Source organism: Electrona antarctica (genome assembly GCF_951216825.1).
Source record: "Electrona antarctica genome assembly, chromosome: 8".
NCBI lineage: Eukaryota > Metazoa > Chordata > Actinopteri > Myctophiformes > Myctophidae > Electrona > Electrona antarctica.
Window position 1 is genome coordinate 1,287,196 of NC_136789.1, and position 16,884 is coordinate 1,304,079.

The window sequence follows — 16,884 nt, forward strand, 5'->3', positions numbered from 1 at the left end:
TAATAACATTATTATTATATCTGCACTGTATTAGCCATACTGGACAGGTGACAGTTATTAATCCAATAAGGCTATAGCACCAACACACACCAATAAAACATGAAAATAAAGAGTTCAAGTGCATGAATGATGCCAAACAGTTACTGTAGGCTACAATTTTAGTGAGCCTATTATTGTTTTCTCTGCACTTGCCTACTGCCTATTGGCGAGTCCAGACCTGCACATGAGCCTGAAATTCCTGACACCATCACCATGTACTATTAACAGCATTGGTAAGCTGTGTGTGTGTGTGTGTGTGTGTGTGTGTGTGTGTGTGTGTGTGTGTGTGTGTGTGTGTGTGTGTGTGTGTGTGTGTGTGTGTGTGTGTGTGTGTGTGTGTGTGTGTGTGTGCGCGCGCCTGCCTATATGTTGCTCACTTATTTAAACTTCATGTATTGTTTGTATATGTTAGAAGAATTGAAAAGACATCCATGGTTAAGGCGACTGATCCCTAGTCTATAATAAAGGATCAAAAAACATCTTTCGATAACTTTTTTATTTTAAATGTCTAACATTAGAAAAGGACACAGCTAGCCTAGAACCAGGGTGTGTTTTCAGTGAGTGCAACATGCTTAAAAACTGTCTGCTGTGCACACCAAGTGTGAATAGACGTGAAACTAAACCACAAAAGCGTAAAAAAGTCTCATCAATAATAATAATAATAATAATACATATAAACGTTTAAGTCTTAATCATTATTACTAGGCCTGTAGACACATTTCTTGACACTGAAATTATGGAAATATACAGGGCCCTCTCAATATTGCTGCTGTCGCACCAACACCATCTACTGGTGTAGTAGCGCTAGTGCAAATTTTAATACTTGATATCAATAAAATCATTTCAATAATTTTGTCAAATTCAAGATTTAAATACTGTCTAGATATTCATTCAGAATAGTTTGCATTTAAATGGAATCATATATTTTAGTAATCGCAACATGAAGATTGTTGAAGACAATTTTCTTTTTAGGTTTAGAGATCAAATTGCTAAATGTAAGTCGCTCTGGATTAAGAGCGTCTGCTAAATGCCTAAATTGTAAATTTCTTCTGAACAAATGGGTCATCTAATAATGGCAGCATTCCTATTACACTGGGGCTACTTCTGTAGCCTCATGAAGGTTTTTCCACTTTTCTCCCATGAAACCACTATTGACTGACATAATACTGACCAGATTATTTAAATGGATTAATAAAAGAAAACTGCATGGTAAAGGTTTATAGAGAAATGACCACATCATAAAATGATATGAATAAAGATTTATTTTCTCATATGAACAGGTGGATTCATTTTTCATTTTATTTTACAATCTATGACAATCTCGCAATGTTTTTCCACTTTTTTTTCCTAGCATATTTCAGGAATGACATGGGGGAAGGTTCTTTTTTTTATTGCTGAATGTTAAATGAAATACACTTTTACTGACTGGAAAAAGAATTGTCTGCTGCTGTTTTTATTTGTTTTTTATTTTTTGCGCTTTTTTATTATTCTTTTTTGCTTTTTTTTACCATGCACCCATCTAACCTTGACCACAAGGACATGCAGAGGAGAGGTGTTCAAACATTTCAAGCGAGGGTGGGGTCTGTGGGGGATCAGGGGTGGGTTGGGGTTGGGTTTGTGGGATATCAAATAAAACAGAGGAGAGTGGCTGGGGTACATCTGGTAGCATCTTGATTTTGGGTGAGAGGCGTGGCAAAGAGAAGGGAATATCACATTCAAACTAGCTAGAGGAGCACTGTCATCTTTTTGCAAATCTTCAGACATACACAAAATTAGACCCAGGGATGGGGAAACTAAATGAAACTTCTGTGATAAATGTGAGATTAAAGACCATTCTTTCCGAAGCCGGATTTATATTTCATTAGAATAATTCAGCATTCTGTTTTCCATATGAAGAGTGGAAACATACCCACATTAATGAAACATTACCAACTATCCTCCGTCACCTGAATATCAAATGTGTTGGATCTGACCTTTCTAGAGTAATGTTTTAAACAGTCATTGCTCCTTTGGTGGAGAACTGGGATCAAATTATTTTATTTAGTTTTCACTTATATATAAAAAAAGAAGATAATCACTGAGTGGCTAGATTTTTAAAACAATTTTCTTGACAGGATTAAGCAGTGCCTCACTGTTTGGGAGTGAACACTGTTATATGATGTTACAAGAGAAGTGCATGACAAGAGTGACAATAAAAGATAATGACACAATCAAATGGACATGAATATGTGAACAAGGAATGCAAAAAAGTTTTAGCAAAGACTGACTAAACTGTTTTAAAACAACAACACGTAAATATGCAGTGATATCATGTTATTTCATGTTCTACACTATAGGCATTACATAGTTTCCCCCCCCCTCCCACACACACACACACACGCACACACACACACACACACACAACACACTATAGTCACCTCTTAGAAAATGATGTAATCAAACAGCAAAATAGAAAGTTTGCATATTTTTGCATTTGTGATCGTCCAACGTTTCACAGCTATTTTCCTTTTTTATGTTCTGCCTTCTCGGTGTTCTGCGCTATTCTCTGTTTCCACTCGCCTTTTCCTTCTCGTGCTGTGTGTGTGTGTGTGTGTGTGTGTGTGTGTGTGTGTGTGTGTGTGTGTGGACGTGTGCAGGGAAACTTTTCAGCTTCATTCATACTCCGTCGCACGACGGTGCCGCTTTCCAAGAACAGATGGTGTCTGCAAGCGACACTGTCATATTATAGAGTATGAATTTGGCATAAATGTTTTTACCTAAGTCCTCAATAGTTGAGAACCTTAGCCTTGGGTACACCTTAATTTGAGGAAAGAACGGTGGGGGTGGGAGGTCTTAAAGCGGTGGCATGTGGAAATCCTGAGACACTGTGTGACCTGTGTGACCCCAGGCCACAAAAAACAGAATGGACACATGAGGAGAATGAGGGATGGGATTTAGGCTAGGGTTGACTTTGAGAGAAACAGATGCCATCTCCCCCCCCCTCCCCGAGTTCTGTCTTTGTGTCATCGCAAGCCACTGTTATCAATGGCATGAACAGCACAGATATATAGAGTGCTTTATCAGTTAATGGCCTCAAATGCAAGTGTCACAGATAGGCCAGGACGTGGTCTATATACAGTGTAAACCCTATGCTGCTGAGAAAGAACGTGATGGGACTGGGGCAGGTTAGTGTTGGAAGGGGATCGAGTAGCTGTAAACAACATCAAGCGATGATCCACGTAATGTTCAACCCAACAGCAGCTCAACCTACAATATCTAACCTCGTTCCCATTTTTACATCCATCTCACAAGGACATAAAGTCTGGAAAAGAACCACTACTGAAAGTGTCTAACCTGAAGTACAAGTCAAGGACTACATGTACATATTGTTCAACTGGAACTTCCAGTACAGTACATCCAGTTAAACACTTCCGGCTGCAGTTCTTGTCCAGCCTACAACATATCCACCTGCACTGGGGAAAAGCTCTAATCTCTGGGCCCTCTGGAGTTCAGACTCTAACGAGTCACCTTGCATTGGTGCCCTAAACAACATATTGATGTTATCAAAACAACTGATGAAATCGATCTAGCAATCACACATACTGCATGTATGTGCATACGTGCATGCAAGCAAACTTGCAATACACGGGCATGCGCATCCATACACACAAGCTCATATTAAACTACACTCTCTCTCACACACACACACACACTCACACTCACACACACACACACACACACACACACACACACACACACACACACACACACACACACACACACACACACACACACACACACACACACACACACACACACACACACACACGCATAGATTAGTCAGAGAGGGCAAAAATGATCTGCATTGCATTTATCAGGTGTCCAATTGGATAGCTTCCAAATCATAAACTCTACAGGCGAATCACAATAATGTTAACATACACCTTATGTCGAAGTGATTTATATTGCATGATGTAGTAGAAGGGAGGGGCTAATGTTCCAGTGGGGCTAGATTCCTAAAATAATTTGGAAAGAAAAAGAAATAACAGGAAAAAGGAATAAACGTGTATAAAAAATGAGGCGTCCATATAAGAAAGGCTACAAAAACCTCCACTGGCCCTCTGGCGTCGGCATACAGCAAAAGGCACCACAATATTACTCTATTTTTTAACGTCGTGAAAAAACTGGCACATCTCTTTATGCTGTAAATCAAAATGTACATATAAATAGAGTTTTCCCTATAAAAAGTCTTTGCTGTTAACTAGTAGACAACTTTTGCTAAAATGAAAATAAATATTTCATTTGTTTAGAATATCTGTCAGTTATATAAAATAAAAATATTTCTTATAGATGCTAGTATATAGATTTTTTTTTTTTTTAACTTTTTTTTAAGTCGGTGGTTCATTTTCTCCGTTCTTCCTTCTTAGTGGGGTGCATTGTCCGGTTTGGAGCGCGAGTGTGTGAGTCTTGTGTGTGAGCTCGCGTGTGCGCTCGCGTGTGCGCTCCCATGCGCGCCATGCCTCCCCGACGCGTGAGAAGTCCGACTGTCCGCCGGCCTGTAGATGGTGGAGGGCTCGGTGGCGTTCATGTTCTGCATACTGAGGAAGGGCGTGCTCTCGCCCCCCTCCTCTTCCGTCTCGCTGTCCGTTAGGCAGCTTCGAGAACCGTAGTCCCGTGGCGCCTCGTATCCGCGCGGTGCCACGTGGCCGTTCAACCTGGACCTCCGCCAGCGCCGGCCCCCGGATCCGCTTCTCTTTGGTTGCTCCCGGGAGGAGAGGTACTCCTGTGTGGTCTCGTAGTCCTCGTCCTCTGCCAGCCGGTAGGGGCTGGACGGTAGGCTGCCCCTGCTGTCGTTCAGATAGGTGCGACGGTGCTGCTGCCGGTACGGCTCCTGGCACTGGGCATCGTGCAGGGGGACCTGGTAGCGTCGCAGCAGCGGCTGGTCGTCCGCCAGCGGGTAGGGGCTGTGGACAGCTGGGGGGATGGACATGGCGTGGCTGGTGTTGGGGGAGGTGATCTGAAAGGTAGGCACCTGGGGGGGCAGTGAGTAATGGAATTCCACCGGCGAGAGACGGGCTGGGGTCGTCAGGGCGGACACGTACCTGTCAGTGAAGACGAGAGAGTAGATGAGAGAAGAAAAAGCAGAGCGAGGGGGTGGAACATTGCACTCCATTGGAGTGCAATGGAGTATACTGTTTATGCTTTATATTGCCATCTGCAGAAGCGATTACATGGACTGAGCGTCCACCATAACCATCACACGGTATGTAGCTCTAAATGCACTGGGGGACTCTTCGTTACTGGAATGTATTTTAAGACCAGTACATAAACTTCCTAACCTGTGCTCCTCTTAGCCTACTGTAGTCTCCACATAACTGTATTGTTACTAGTCCCCAAGTGAAATGGACCGGCTGCTTATTGTTATAACCGTGGTTCCTTGAGTTTTTATTCTACTTTCCCCCTCTCAGTGTACTGCATATTAAGCACTACAACTACACACTGATTGAGTGCCCACTGTTCAGTGCATTGTACAGTGTGCAGACAAAGAAAATAAATCACACCCGTGTTAAGTGAGGGACGGGTCTTATCATCATACATCACGTTCTGTGCTCAACCAATCAAATCATCAGAAATGTCATTCCGGCCAATCACAATTTGTGTCTTCACTTTTCTGTCCTCACTTTTGTCTTCAATGTTTGTGTTTACACAAACACGAAAACCTGGGCATAGCCTCAAACAAAAAGAAAAAACAATTTCAACCATACTCTGGAAGTGTTGTAAGTGCCCCAATATACACTCCAGAAGGTGATAATGAGCCATTGGGGTACAGTGCCAACCAGCTGTGATGATGAGGAAGTGTGCTAAGTGCATAAAATGATCCTATGTGGATGGTGTTTGACTGCATATCAGAAAGCATGTGGAATCTTTATTGTGGATATTCATCGGTGATCATTCTTTCAGGTTGCAGTGTTAAGTACCACAGACGAAAAACAGTCTAAGTCCAAATTTCAGACTGACCCCTCCATGAAAAGGCCTCATTGTCCTGACCCCTTATCTATCATTTATACATTATGGATCAATAGTGTGGACTTAGACTGTTATCCGTCTGTGGCATTCATAACGCTTTGTGTGCCCTTTCAACATTTTCAAAATAGTGACCCAGGGTGCCCAATGTTATTTTTGAAGTAAGTAAGCCATACATGCAAGTGTACTAATGTTTTTCATCATCTTAGTACAGTACATGATCAGTAGACGGTTTGATGTCTGTGTCTAACTAATCAGTGACCCTGTGCTATTCAACTACATTACTTGATGGAAAACCAATGTTTCATCCACTTTGATCTGACCCCCTCATCCCATCTCCCACTATCTCATCTCACCCCATGTCCTCCTCTCCTCTCCTCTCCTCTCCTCTCCTCTCCTCTCCTCTCCTCTCCTCTCCTCTCCTCTCCTCTCCTCTCCTCTCCTCTCCTCTCCTCTCCTCTCCTCTCCTCTCCTCTCCTCCCCTCCCCTCTCCTCTCACCCCATGTCATCCGATCTCATTTTCATCTCATCTAATCTCATCCTTCCGCGTGATCCTAAAATGCAGGCCTTCTCCCCACCTGTCGCTGTGCGGAGAGTCTCCCAGGGAATCAAAGGATTCACCGTACTGCAGGCCTGGCCGATGGGACTCAGAGAAGCCACAGTGTGCAGCCCGCCTGGCCCGTGCCTCCATGCACGCAGGACTGCTGCATTTACTGGTCCCCACGGACGACGACATCATGCCGGGTGAGTCTGAGAGAATGCTGTCGGAATGCTCCAGGCTCCACGTTCGCTCCTCATGCCTGACAAATACAAAAAAGACGTTAACATACGGACAAGGCTTGTCTGTAAAACAATCTAAATGGGATTGATGAGGCTCTACGTCTACGGTGTGCGTGCGACGTGGGTGCGTGCGTGCGTGTCGTAAGTCTTCACATAAGTCTATCTGTGGGTTTTGTAAATATTTAACATGAGTATACACAGCATCCATTGGAACACAATCATGTTATTTTTTTCCATTTCCTGAACGATTAACGGTTTTGGACATACAGTACTCCCTGGCTCCCAGCCGCCAGTGGCGATATGATAGTGTGACTTAATGTACTGTAGTACGTCTAATAAGAGAGATACTGTACATGTTGAGTTATTACTGTATAAGTAAATACGTGTGAATAATCTTTCTTTGTAATATGTAACTGTCTTTATATCATATCATAATATGGCGTAATGTCTAATGAGAGAGATAAAGGCAAAGCAGTTGTCTGGGAGTGGTAGTGGAGTAGTGCGGGAATGTATGCATGCCATTTTATATATTATAAATTATTTATTCATATGTAATATATTGAGACAATATGTATGATGTAATGTCTAATGCTGGATATATACTTTGTGTTGAGAGGTCATACTGTATGTGATTGTGCATGCCTTCATATTCCCTGTGTGTTTCGTCTCTGTATCGTGCACTAGCATGCTGTAATGTCTATTGAGAGTGAGAGATATATGTATGTTGAGGGGATACCTGTAAGTAGATAACTGTGTGAAAGCATGTGTTGTTGCAGCATGTACTGCTTTCTGCTTTGACTCAAACAGAACAGTATATTTACAGTGCATCCACAGTTCAATGTCTAATTGGAGAGAGATGATTTGAGAGCATGCAGTGTGTATTTGAATGTGTCTTTCTGTATTTATGTATTCATAGTTGATTGATTACATCATGTAATACTATATAGCAGCATCGAATAACATGTAGGCCTACAGTGCATACAAAGGAGCTACCCTGTAAATTTGTGTAATCTCTGTATGAATGGTTTTGTAAGTGTACATGCGTGTCTGCATGCTTGTACCTGTGAGTGGATGAATGGGCTCGTGTGGAAGAGTTGTGGGATCTGGAGGAGGCATGGCTACCAGGGAAGGAGCCCTCTGTTCCAGGCCGTATAATTCTCTCCGTCGCAGGGACATTCTTTGATATGTACTGCAGACAATAAGCAAATCAATTCAGACAGTGATAGTGGTTAGAGTGGGGGACTGGCCACAATAACGACACTGTTAAGAGTGAGAATCCTATAATGCAATGATCCAAGGCTCAAGCCCCATATAAGTGCCCTTGAGCATGACAGTGACACCTAAACGTCTAACATGCAATGAATATTTGGAGGTTTCAAGAGGTTACTACGAATGAAAAAGTAAGGCTAGAAAGCATTACTGGATCAGTTGTAAACTAGAAAAAGTGCCCTTCTGGGCACAGGTCTCCACCAGGAGGATAGGAGTGTGTGTGATGTTTGGCAAAATGTTTAGGAGTAATATAAGTGTGTGTGTGTGTGTGTGTGTGTGTGTGTGTGTGTGTGTGTGTGTGTGTGTGTGTGTGTGTGTGTGTGTGTGTGTGTGTGTGTGTGTGTGTGTGACACGGCTTGGCCTGTTGTAGCGCCACCATGAGGCTGATTTGAAAACTGTCAAATGGCATTTCTTCCTCAGCCTAGTGGGAATATGCATGCACAGTTTCACCACAATCGGACGCTGCGTCGAGTAGTTGTGGCGATTTGTACAAAACGGGTACAAAGCGGGCTACTCCTGAAAAGTTTAGAAGCCAATCGTAGGCAATGAAGGTGGATTATGAGAAATCAAAAAAACCCGTCTTGATCACATGACTATGGAGAGCATGTGTACCGATTTGCGTGAAATTTGGATAACATCTGAAGGAGTAATATTAGAAAATGTGTTTTACATATGTCGGCCTCCTGGTGGCGCTATAAAGAGCAGATGTGAAAAATTCCAGGCAAAGGTTTTTCCTAGGCCTCTAGGGAGTTGGCATACAAAGTTATCCACAAATCCGTGCAGTTGGAGGTAAAAACACTTTTCGGCCAGTTATAGCGCCACCATGAGGCTGAGTTGAAAATGTTCACATGGCATTTCTTCCTCGGCCTAGTGGGAATGTGCGTGCGCAATTTCACGGAAATCCGACGATGTGATCATGATTTGCAGCATTTTGTTTGAAACTGAGCAATCCTGCAAACTTTGGAAGCCAATCTTAGCCAATCAGGATGGAGTCTGAGAAATCTGAAAGACCCGTTTCGTTGAATGGCTCTAGAGAGACTGTGTACCAATTTGCGTGATGTTTGGACAAAATCTGTAGGTGTACTGTCCAAAAACTTGTTTTGCACAAAGCGGCCTCCTGGTGGCGCTATAATAGGCCGTTCTGAAATTTTTGGGGCAGAGGTTCATCGTTGGCATCCAGGGAGTGCGTGTGCAAAATTTGGCATCGACCGGGTTAACGGTGCCGGAGATTAGCTGTTCACAGACGGACGGACACACGGACACACGGACGGACGGACATACAGACACACGGACGGACGGACGGAGTGCAAAACATACTCTCTCCCCATGCCTTCGGCCTGGTGGAGACAATAATCCACTTCCTGTTATGATGTCAAATCTTACAATCATACACCAAGTTTAAAGTGGAGAAGTAAGCAACAATGGTCCCTAGTGGCCGAGAGATGTAATTGAAAGTAAAACATAAGCTTATTTTGAGCAAGGTTTTGCCTTCACTTGAACATAATTATGACCAGACCTACTGTCACACATTTCATGTTAGTAAACGATGATGTTTTTTTTAATTACATTCATGTTGGGTTGACACTTGTTGATTTGAGAATGACTGTATTTGTTCTTCTTCCCTCATAGAGTCCCTATCTTATTCTTGATTCACTTATATCCAGAATCTCTCACATGTATATTACTCTACTTGCTACTTCTACTTTCTGTTTCTTGCTTTATAATGATGATGATGATAATTGTTCCTATCACAAATAATCATGATTTCTCTTGTTATCTGTTGTGGGCTGGAGGAACGTGTGCCCCTTAAAAAAGAAAGCAGGACGCAATGATCCTTTGCGTTTCCCATCTGTGGAGTTCTGCTCAATAAAACTCACGTCTACCATGGGGATTTCCTCTGGGCCTGGCCCGGGGTGATTGGGTCCATTCGCTAGGTTCCGGTTGGGGTGTTCTGGACACATGTTCTGTCGCAGATGATTGTGCATCTTCTTTCTTTGTTTCCTGTGGAACAAATCAGTGTCATTTCCCTGAGGTCTGCATTGCCGTTATCATGATTCAGATCAATGAATGTTTATACCTCTCAAGTTAACGCTTTTAATTCCAGAGTTAATCGTTCATTCACCCAGCATTTTTCCTGTGCAACCCTTATTTTGAAGGACCCACATCTGCATATATGGAGCCGGCCAGCAAATCTACATCTGACCTCACCAGATGAATAGTTTAGTTATATATGGTCATAACAGGGAGTGTATTAGGGCATCAGCTGGGAATGCCCAGATATGGAGATCCCTGATGGCCATTATATGGGAATATGGCCATAATCATGATAACCAGTGTGGTTGCTGCGATGCGAGTCACACTTGCAAATGAACCAAGTTAGTACATCACCTGGATCTCCATATGTGGAGCTGACTATCATCACCTGGATCTCCATATATGAAGATCATTACACTGACCTCATCATCCCTGGTTTGACATACTAGATCTGAATATATGGAGCCATACATGGAGAAGACTGGATCATCACCTACATATATGTGTAACGCCCAGGATTCGAACTCGGGTCTCCCGCGTGGAAGTCCAATATCTTAACCACTAGTGACTAGACCAAAGGGACATCCCTATGGACCGGGGGAGATATTAGACTTTTGTGGCCATCAGACTGAGGCTCTGAGCCACTCTGCTACATATGGAGCCGGCCAGCAAATCTACATCTGACCTCATTGACACCAGATTAATACAGTAGTTTAACTCCTGCTTCTCAACTGTGCCGTATTAAGACTCTCTGTTGTTTCAGTGCGACCTCGCCCTCAAGGTGTCTTACTGGTACATCATGGCTGAGGGATGTACGTGTACATCAAGCTGCCTCACACTACAGAAACAGGAGATGGGCCACATAGGTTGGACAACCGTTGGTTCCAAAGCTAGTTACCTACTTACTCCTAGTAGTACTACTTCTATTACTACTTATATCAGTAAGACACCTAAGGGCGAGAAGGGCACGGTCACGTGCACGCATCCGCCTCGTTGACGGCAGACTGCTGAGCGAGCGCTGGCGCTTTGGCATGGGGGGTCAGATCAATATGGAATGAATTCCGTACTGGCCATATAAGGAGCATGTCTTGAGTGTACAGGGTTTGATGAGGTCAGATCAACATATGGAATGTCAGAACAGGTCAGCTCCCTATATGGAGATCTAAGGGTGGTAGCGGGGACATTCTCTTGCGTGTACAGGGTTTGATGAGGGCCCAGGTAGGGCCGGGCCTGAGAACTCTAAAAAGGGAGACATCGAAGAGGAAGGATGGATGGATGACATAATGGAATGTCAGAACAGATTCTGACATATATCCATATATGGAGATCTAAGGGTTTGAGGTCAGATGTAAATTTGCTGGCCAATATTGATCTCCAAATATGGGCTTATTGGGCACATTGACTGACTGACGGGAAATGGACGTTTTCATAGTAAACACAACAACTAATAATAATATTATTAATAATAATAATATAATAATAACGAATACACTTATTTGTACATGGAATTCAGACCGATTTCACTCACTAAAAACCGGTATAGTACCAGTAAAACCAGATCACGTACTTGGTTTTGCAGTAGGCCACCACACACACGATGCCCACCACCAACAGAGCCACGCAAATACCCGTGATTGTCAGGACCCGCTTCTGGTAGAGCTCCTCTGCCTCTGTGAACACACACACACACACACACACACACACACACACACGCACACGCACACGCACACGCACACGCACACCAACGCCACACACAAACAGTGAGAGAAGCAGCCAGGAGGAGAAAATAAGGTCAGTGTCTTGAAGTATGCATGTTTTCACATTCATTCTTTAGTACGGTCTATCTTCTAGTACAGTGATTCTCAGCCTTTTTCTTTTTCTTCCAAGGAGAGACCATTTTGATCTCTGGGACCCCAATCTAAATGGAACCAAATGGACCTGTAAGGGTCCATTGGACTCCTAACTGTCAATCATTTAGCTGGGGACCCCCTTGGAAACCGCAAGGACCCTTGGGGGTCTCCAGACCCAACACTGAGAACCACTGCTCTAGTATGAAGGTTCCTTTGTCTTCCTCTTTGTATGTTTGGACAAGGTAACGTCATAGAGTTTTAAGATTATGTGATTGGAAGGGTGGTGTGTGAGGGAGATGGCAGTGTTATTATCAGGGGGGCCCTAGTAGCAACACGTTTTGGATGATTTTATTTTAGAACATCGGTATTCTGCATGAACTAATTCACTTTATGCACGACAGCAAAACGGCTAAGGGCAACGATATCTATAATTCCGTAATTGAGGATTATTATAATTCCATAATTATATTTACAAAAAACCTGAACTGAACTGAACTGAAGATTGCTCGGAACTGCAAAACACACGCGGTGCACGACTGCACGGGCAGCTGCATACAAATGAAAACGGCATGGTTTCAAAAATAGTCAGAAAGCAGGATGAAATCTGCTACTCGGCAGTTTCCCATGAAACGGAAACAGGCTGATTCCTTTCTATCCACAGCACAGAAGGCCTCGTCAACATGGCCATAATGCTGACAGACATAATTGGGGTATCTTAATGTAAAGCCCTTTCACTCTGTCAACATAATTTAAGAAGGGGGACAACACAGTAAAGCCCTCAGCTACATTACTGGTACTTTAATGTTTTTTTATCCAATTGTAAGTGAGAGAGTTTAGAACGACGGCGTTGAAAACTGCTAGATCTGCTATTTTTGGTCCGCAACACCGCCACGATGACGTATAAATTGGGATTCAAAGTACTTGTGCACAGTTGAGCCGAAGAGGAATTTCTGTCTCCCTAGTTGAGAGTGAGTGAAAGAGTACCTTGGTGGTCTGCGATAAATAATGTAGTAGCTGTGAATTGTGTTTGTACAAATCCTTCCATCTGAGGAGGACGGAGGCCTCTCGCCTTGTTCACCTACGCTTGGCGTCCTGGAGAATGTGCCATTTTTTTGACAATAACAAGATTCGGTGCCGAGGGGCCTAAGTTGAATTAGTTCGCAACATTTGCTGAATACTGACAGATTTTCAACAGCGCAGGAATTGAAGATAACATCTGTAAAAGCGCTTTTGACGAAAAGGCGACAGAAAACAGGGGCCATCAGAGGAAGACAGAGGAAGTCTGTATTTTCTAAATATAGCACAGCATGCTTCTTGCTACTTGAAGTATAAATCAAACCATAACACACAGATCTATTTATAAAGACACTCAAACACACATACTGTGTTGTGCATACACGCGCACATGCGCGCACGCACACGCACACACACATGCACACACACAGTCTAAGCTACCGCAGATTTAAACCATACTGATGTCAGGATGCAAGAAGGATGGGGCAAGGTCACAGATGAATAAAAAAGCGACAACAAGAGAGAAGCCTCATACAAAAAGGAAAAGAGGAGGAGACGGACACTAAAAGCGTAAGATTGAGGGATGGGGATGGATGGGTGTTTAGAAGAGCAGAGGAGATGATGGAGGTTGTGGGTGGTGCTGGTGGTGGTGAATGTAAACCTAGAATAGCATGCTTGTTACAGGGTTGGGAGAGAGAGGAGAACAGCGGTAAAGGAACATAAAAGGGCATGAAACTAAACCTACTGTACAACACAGGGAAATATGCTGGAGACACTGAGAGGGAAACAGTGGGTGTCCTGATTGCAGCTTTCACACAATTATTTATTTTAAGCCATGGATTGCCAGTATTACGTTGTGCCACATCGAAATGTGAGTCTGAGTAATTATCAACCTTTGTTAATTTCAAGGACCCCCAGTTTGATATGCATGAGGCCACAGACCCCTATTTGATGTGGTTTATATCTCTGGAACGGCAATCTACACTGTGAAATCCTCAGTGTTGTTTTAATTCTGAGAGTGTACAAACATTTGTACACTCTCAGAGTTACAGACCCATAAGGGTCCATTTGGTTTCTACTATCAATCATTTAGATGGGGACCTCCTGGGACCCTCCCAAGAGACCTGGGGTCCTCGGACGCCCATTCTCAGAAGTAATTTAATTCTTTCGTGTGAGAGCTGCAGGCTGAAGACACCCATGTTAATAATTATTTGATGGAGGGAAGGGGGTCTGTTGCATCGATCAAGACAAAGTTTTCACTCCAATGAGTTACTGTATGATTGAATGGTTAATCAGGAGTCTATTGGATTTGTTTGCAATTATTTTTTTCGAGCACATTCCACGGACACTGGAGGGAAATGGAAACATGTCAGGATGAGGGTAATCTACTTTAGTAGCTACGCGTAAGACTGAGAATCAAAACGGATTGTTCCATACCCATAAATTCAATCCCAAGATGCTCTGCCATTGCAGAGGTGACAGTTTGGAAGAGTAAAAAAAAAAAAAAAAAGTGGAAAGAAAAAGCACAGATTAAGAGAGAAGGACACCTTTCAAAGTACAGTTCAAAGACATGGGACAGGTATAAAAATAGAACTGAGACGTCAAAACACCGGGCGAGTCAATAACAGTCGGACCAATAAGATCAGTAGGACACGGACCATGTTCAACAAGCATCTAGACATCCAGACAGCAGAAACAGTCACAGCATGCTACAGCGACAACACACACGACAGATCGAATTACCCGAATTACTGAATTGCTCGACCATAGGCTACACAATAGTCTTTTGTGCACACTCTCTGAGTTAAATTAACACTATGGATTATATTGTGTACAACTGTTAAGTAAATACGTTTCTAGGGCAAAGGGTGAGTCTGGTTAAACCCTATAATCTGGATTACTGTACGTGGAATATTGTTCGCAAATTACTGGTACAGACACCGATAAGAGGTTTATTGAAATATAAAGCTTTCTGTTAACAGTTACAGTAACTCCAAATCATATTCTGCTCAGCCGTCTAGATATTTTTGTCTGATATTTCCGTCTGCTGTACTGTATGCCTCAACACAGTCCAGTGATAATCTTGTGCTCAACATTATTTATGTGCAAACCTACTGTAGTGTACCTTGCTGTATGTGTCCAGTGAAAGTGATTGTGACTCTGAAGACATGCATTATTTCTATGTTTTCCCACTTTTATCTTGCTGCTTATAATTTTGCGTGTGGCTTAGAGCAGGGGTTCTCAACCCGTGGGTCGCGACCCCTCGGGGGGTCGCCAAATTATTTTAGGGGGTCCCCAAATTATTAAAAAAAAAAAAAAAAAAAGGATTTTTTTTTTCTTTTTTTTTCACGATTTTTCAAAAATAGCAGACCTACAAGCTCGTAGCGCGCCACTCGGTGGCGCGCTATGAGCTTGTAGATCTGCTATTTTTAAATAGCTAAATTATAACTTAAAACACCAAAAGGGGTTCCCGCCCAAAATGGTTTAAGGTTATTGTAGCAGTCAATTTATATTGGGGGTCGGGAGGGGGCGGGGCAGGGGTCCCGAGACGTTGCCAAAGCATTTTCGGGGGTCCCCGGCCAAAAACGTTGAGAACCCCTGGCTTAGAGCAATGCACCAAGTCAAATTCTTTGAAAATACGAGTGATTCTAGGTGATGCTGATGCTGCACCTACAGTACAAGACATTATAGAACCAGAGTCAATGTCAAAGTTCTGTGGAGACCAATTCCTGTTCTCATGTTTTTCTCAGATGTTTTTCTGATCTTTGGGTCAGTGCCAAGGTGTTATGTGCTGTGCTGTTCGACAAAAATGACACTTTTGCTGGCAACTAAAAAAATCAGGCTTTTCTTGATTGCCAATAACTTCAATCACATGAAATTAACAGACACGGCTAATTAAAACAATGCTCAATTAGAGAAGCTATGTTTAAAAATGTGACGTTTTGGAAGTTGGATTCTGCCGCGTGTGGGAAAGGGAGGCCACTGGGAGATTGTGCCGACACAGCTGAGCCCATATCTCTGGCAGCTCACTCGCTTTTACTTGGGTTGCAGCAAATCCCAGCTGTTGTTATGACAACATGCTCTTGTTAAGCCAAGCCCTTATGGCCGAGGAGCTGAGGCTGTTCTGTTCTCTCTACACGGCCATCACTGATACCTCTGGGGAATGGGAGACACCCTTCTAGGAGGTGGGGACTCGAAAAAATCTAAATGGGATTGATGAGGCACTAGGGTGTGTGTGTGTGTGTGTGTGTGTGTGTGTGTGTGTGTGTGTGTGTGTGTGCACGTGCGTGCGTGTGTGTGTGTGCGCGCGCGCGTGCTCATGCATGCGTGTGTCTGTTTGCAGGTGCACGTGTGCTTTTTTTGGGAGGAAAGCTGTATGCTCTTTGAAACGTGTTTTACTGCCTCACCCTCCTCCAGAAAGAGGAAACTATCATTCATAGCAGCACCTCATTAAATTAAACTGAAATAAGCTATTACATTGGTTACGTGTGGCCTCTTATGTTTTTCCAGTCACATTTTTACGTGTTTTTATTTTTCCTGATCTTCTAATGTGTATGCCTTGCTTGCTGTAAAGCACTTCGTAAACTGACTTAATATAGTGCCATGTAAATAAAGTTTTACGATTTTTTTTCTCTGATTTTACGATTCCCCGTTCTTGGTTTTATGATTTATGTTGTCTTTACCAGAATTAAAACATGATGTTATTTGGATGATCCAGCTCATCCTTGTTGAATGTCTGTGCATGTACTGATTTGTACTCTAACAGCAGTAATGAGAAGGGCCTTGTGATCAATGCCCTCCTTGGAAAGGGAATACATCTGCACTTCCAGGCTGAGCTCAAATCATCTACTATTGAGTTTTAACTGAATGTAACAAAGACGCATATTAAAAATCC

The 16,884-nt window shown here is 43.0% G+C and overlaps 1 protein-coding gene and 1 long non-coding RNA gene across 6 annotated transcripts in view; one reads left to right on the plus strand and one right to left on the minus strand.

The window, feature by feature from the left end:
• The first annotated feature begins 1,254 nt into the window (after positions 1-1,254).
• Positions 1,255-3,912, plus strand: LOC306928325. The gene is made up of 2 exons (XR_013790674.1): positions 1,255-2,639; positions 2,676-3,912. It is a non-coding gene; the product is annotated as an uncharacterized lncRNA (long non-coding RNA).
• Positions 2,632-16,884, minus strand: part of nrg2a (neuregulin 2a) — a gene marked incomplete at its 5' end in the record, with an annotated part of 194,291 nt that continues 180,038 nt past the window's right edge. For all 5 annotated transcript variants that reach the window (XM_079508339.1, XM_079508340.1, XM_079508337.1 and 2 more), the window contains 5 exons: positions 2,632-5,120; positions 6,621-6,842; positions 7,884-8,011; positions 9,969-10,092; positions 11,693-11,795. In XM_079508339.1, the coding sequence (XP_079364465.1) occupies positions 4,442-5,120; positions 6,621-6,842; positions 7,884-8,011; positions 9,969-10,092; positions 11,693-11,795 (1,256 nt within the window). In that variant the 3' untranslated portion in view covers positions 2,632-4,441. The remainder of the gene's footprint in view (positions 5,121-6,620; positions 6,843-7,883; positions 8,012-9,968; positions 10,093-11,692; positions 11,796-16,884) is intronic.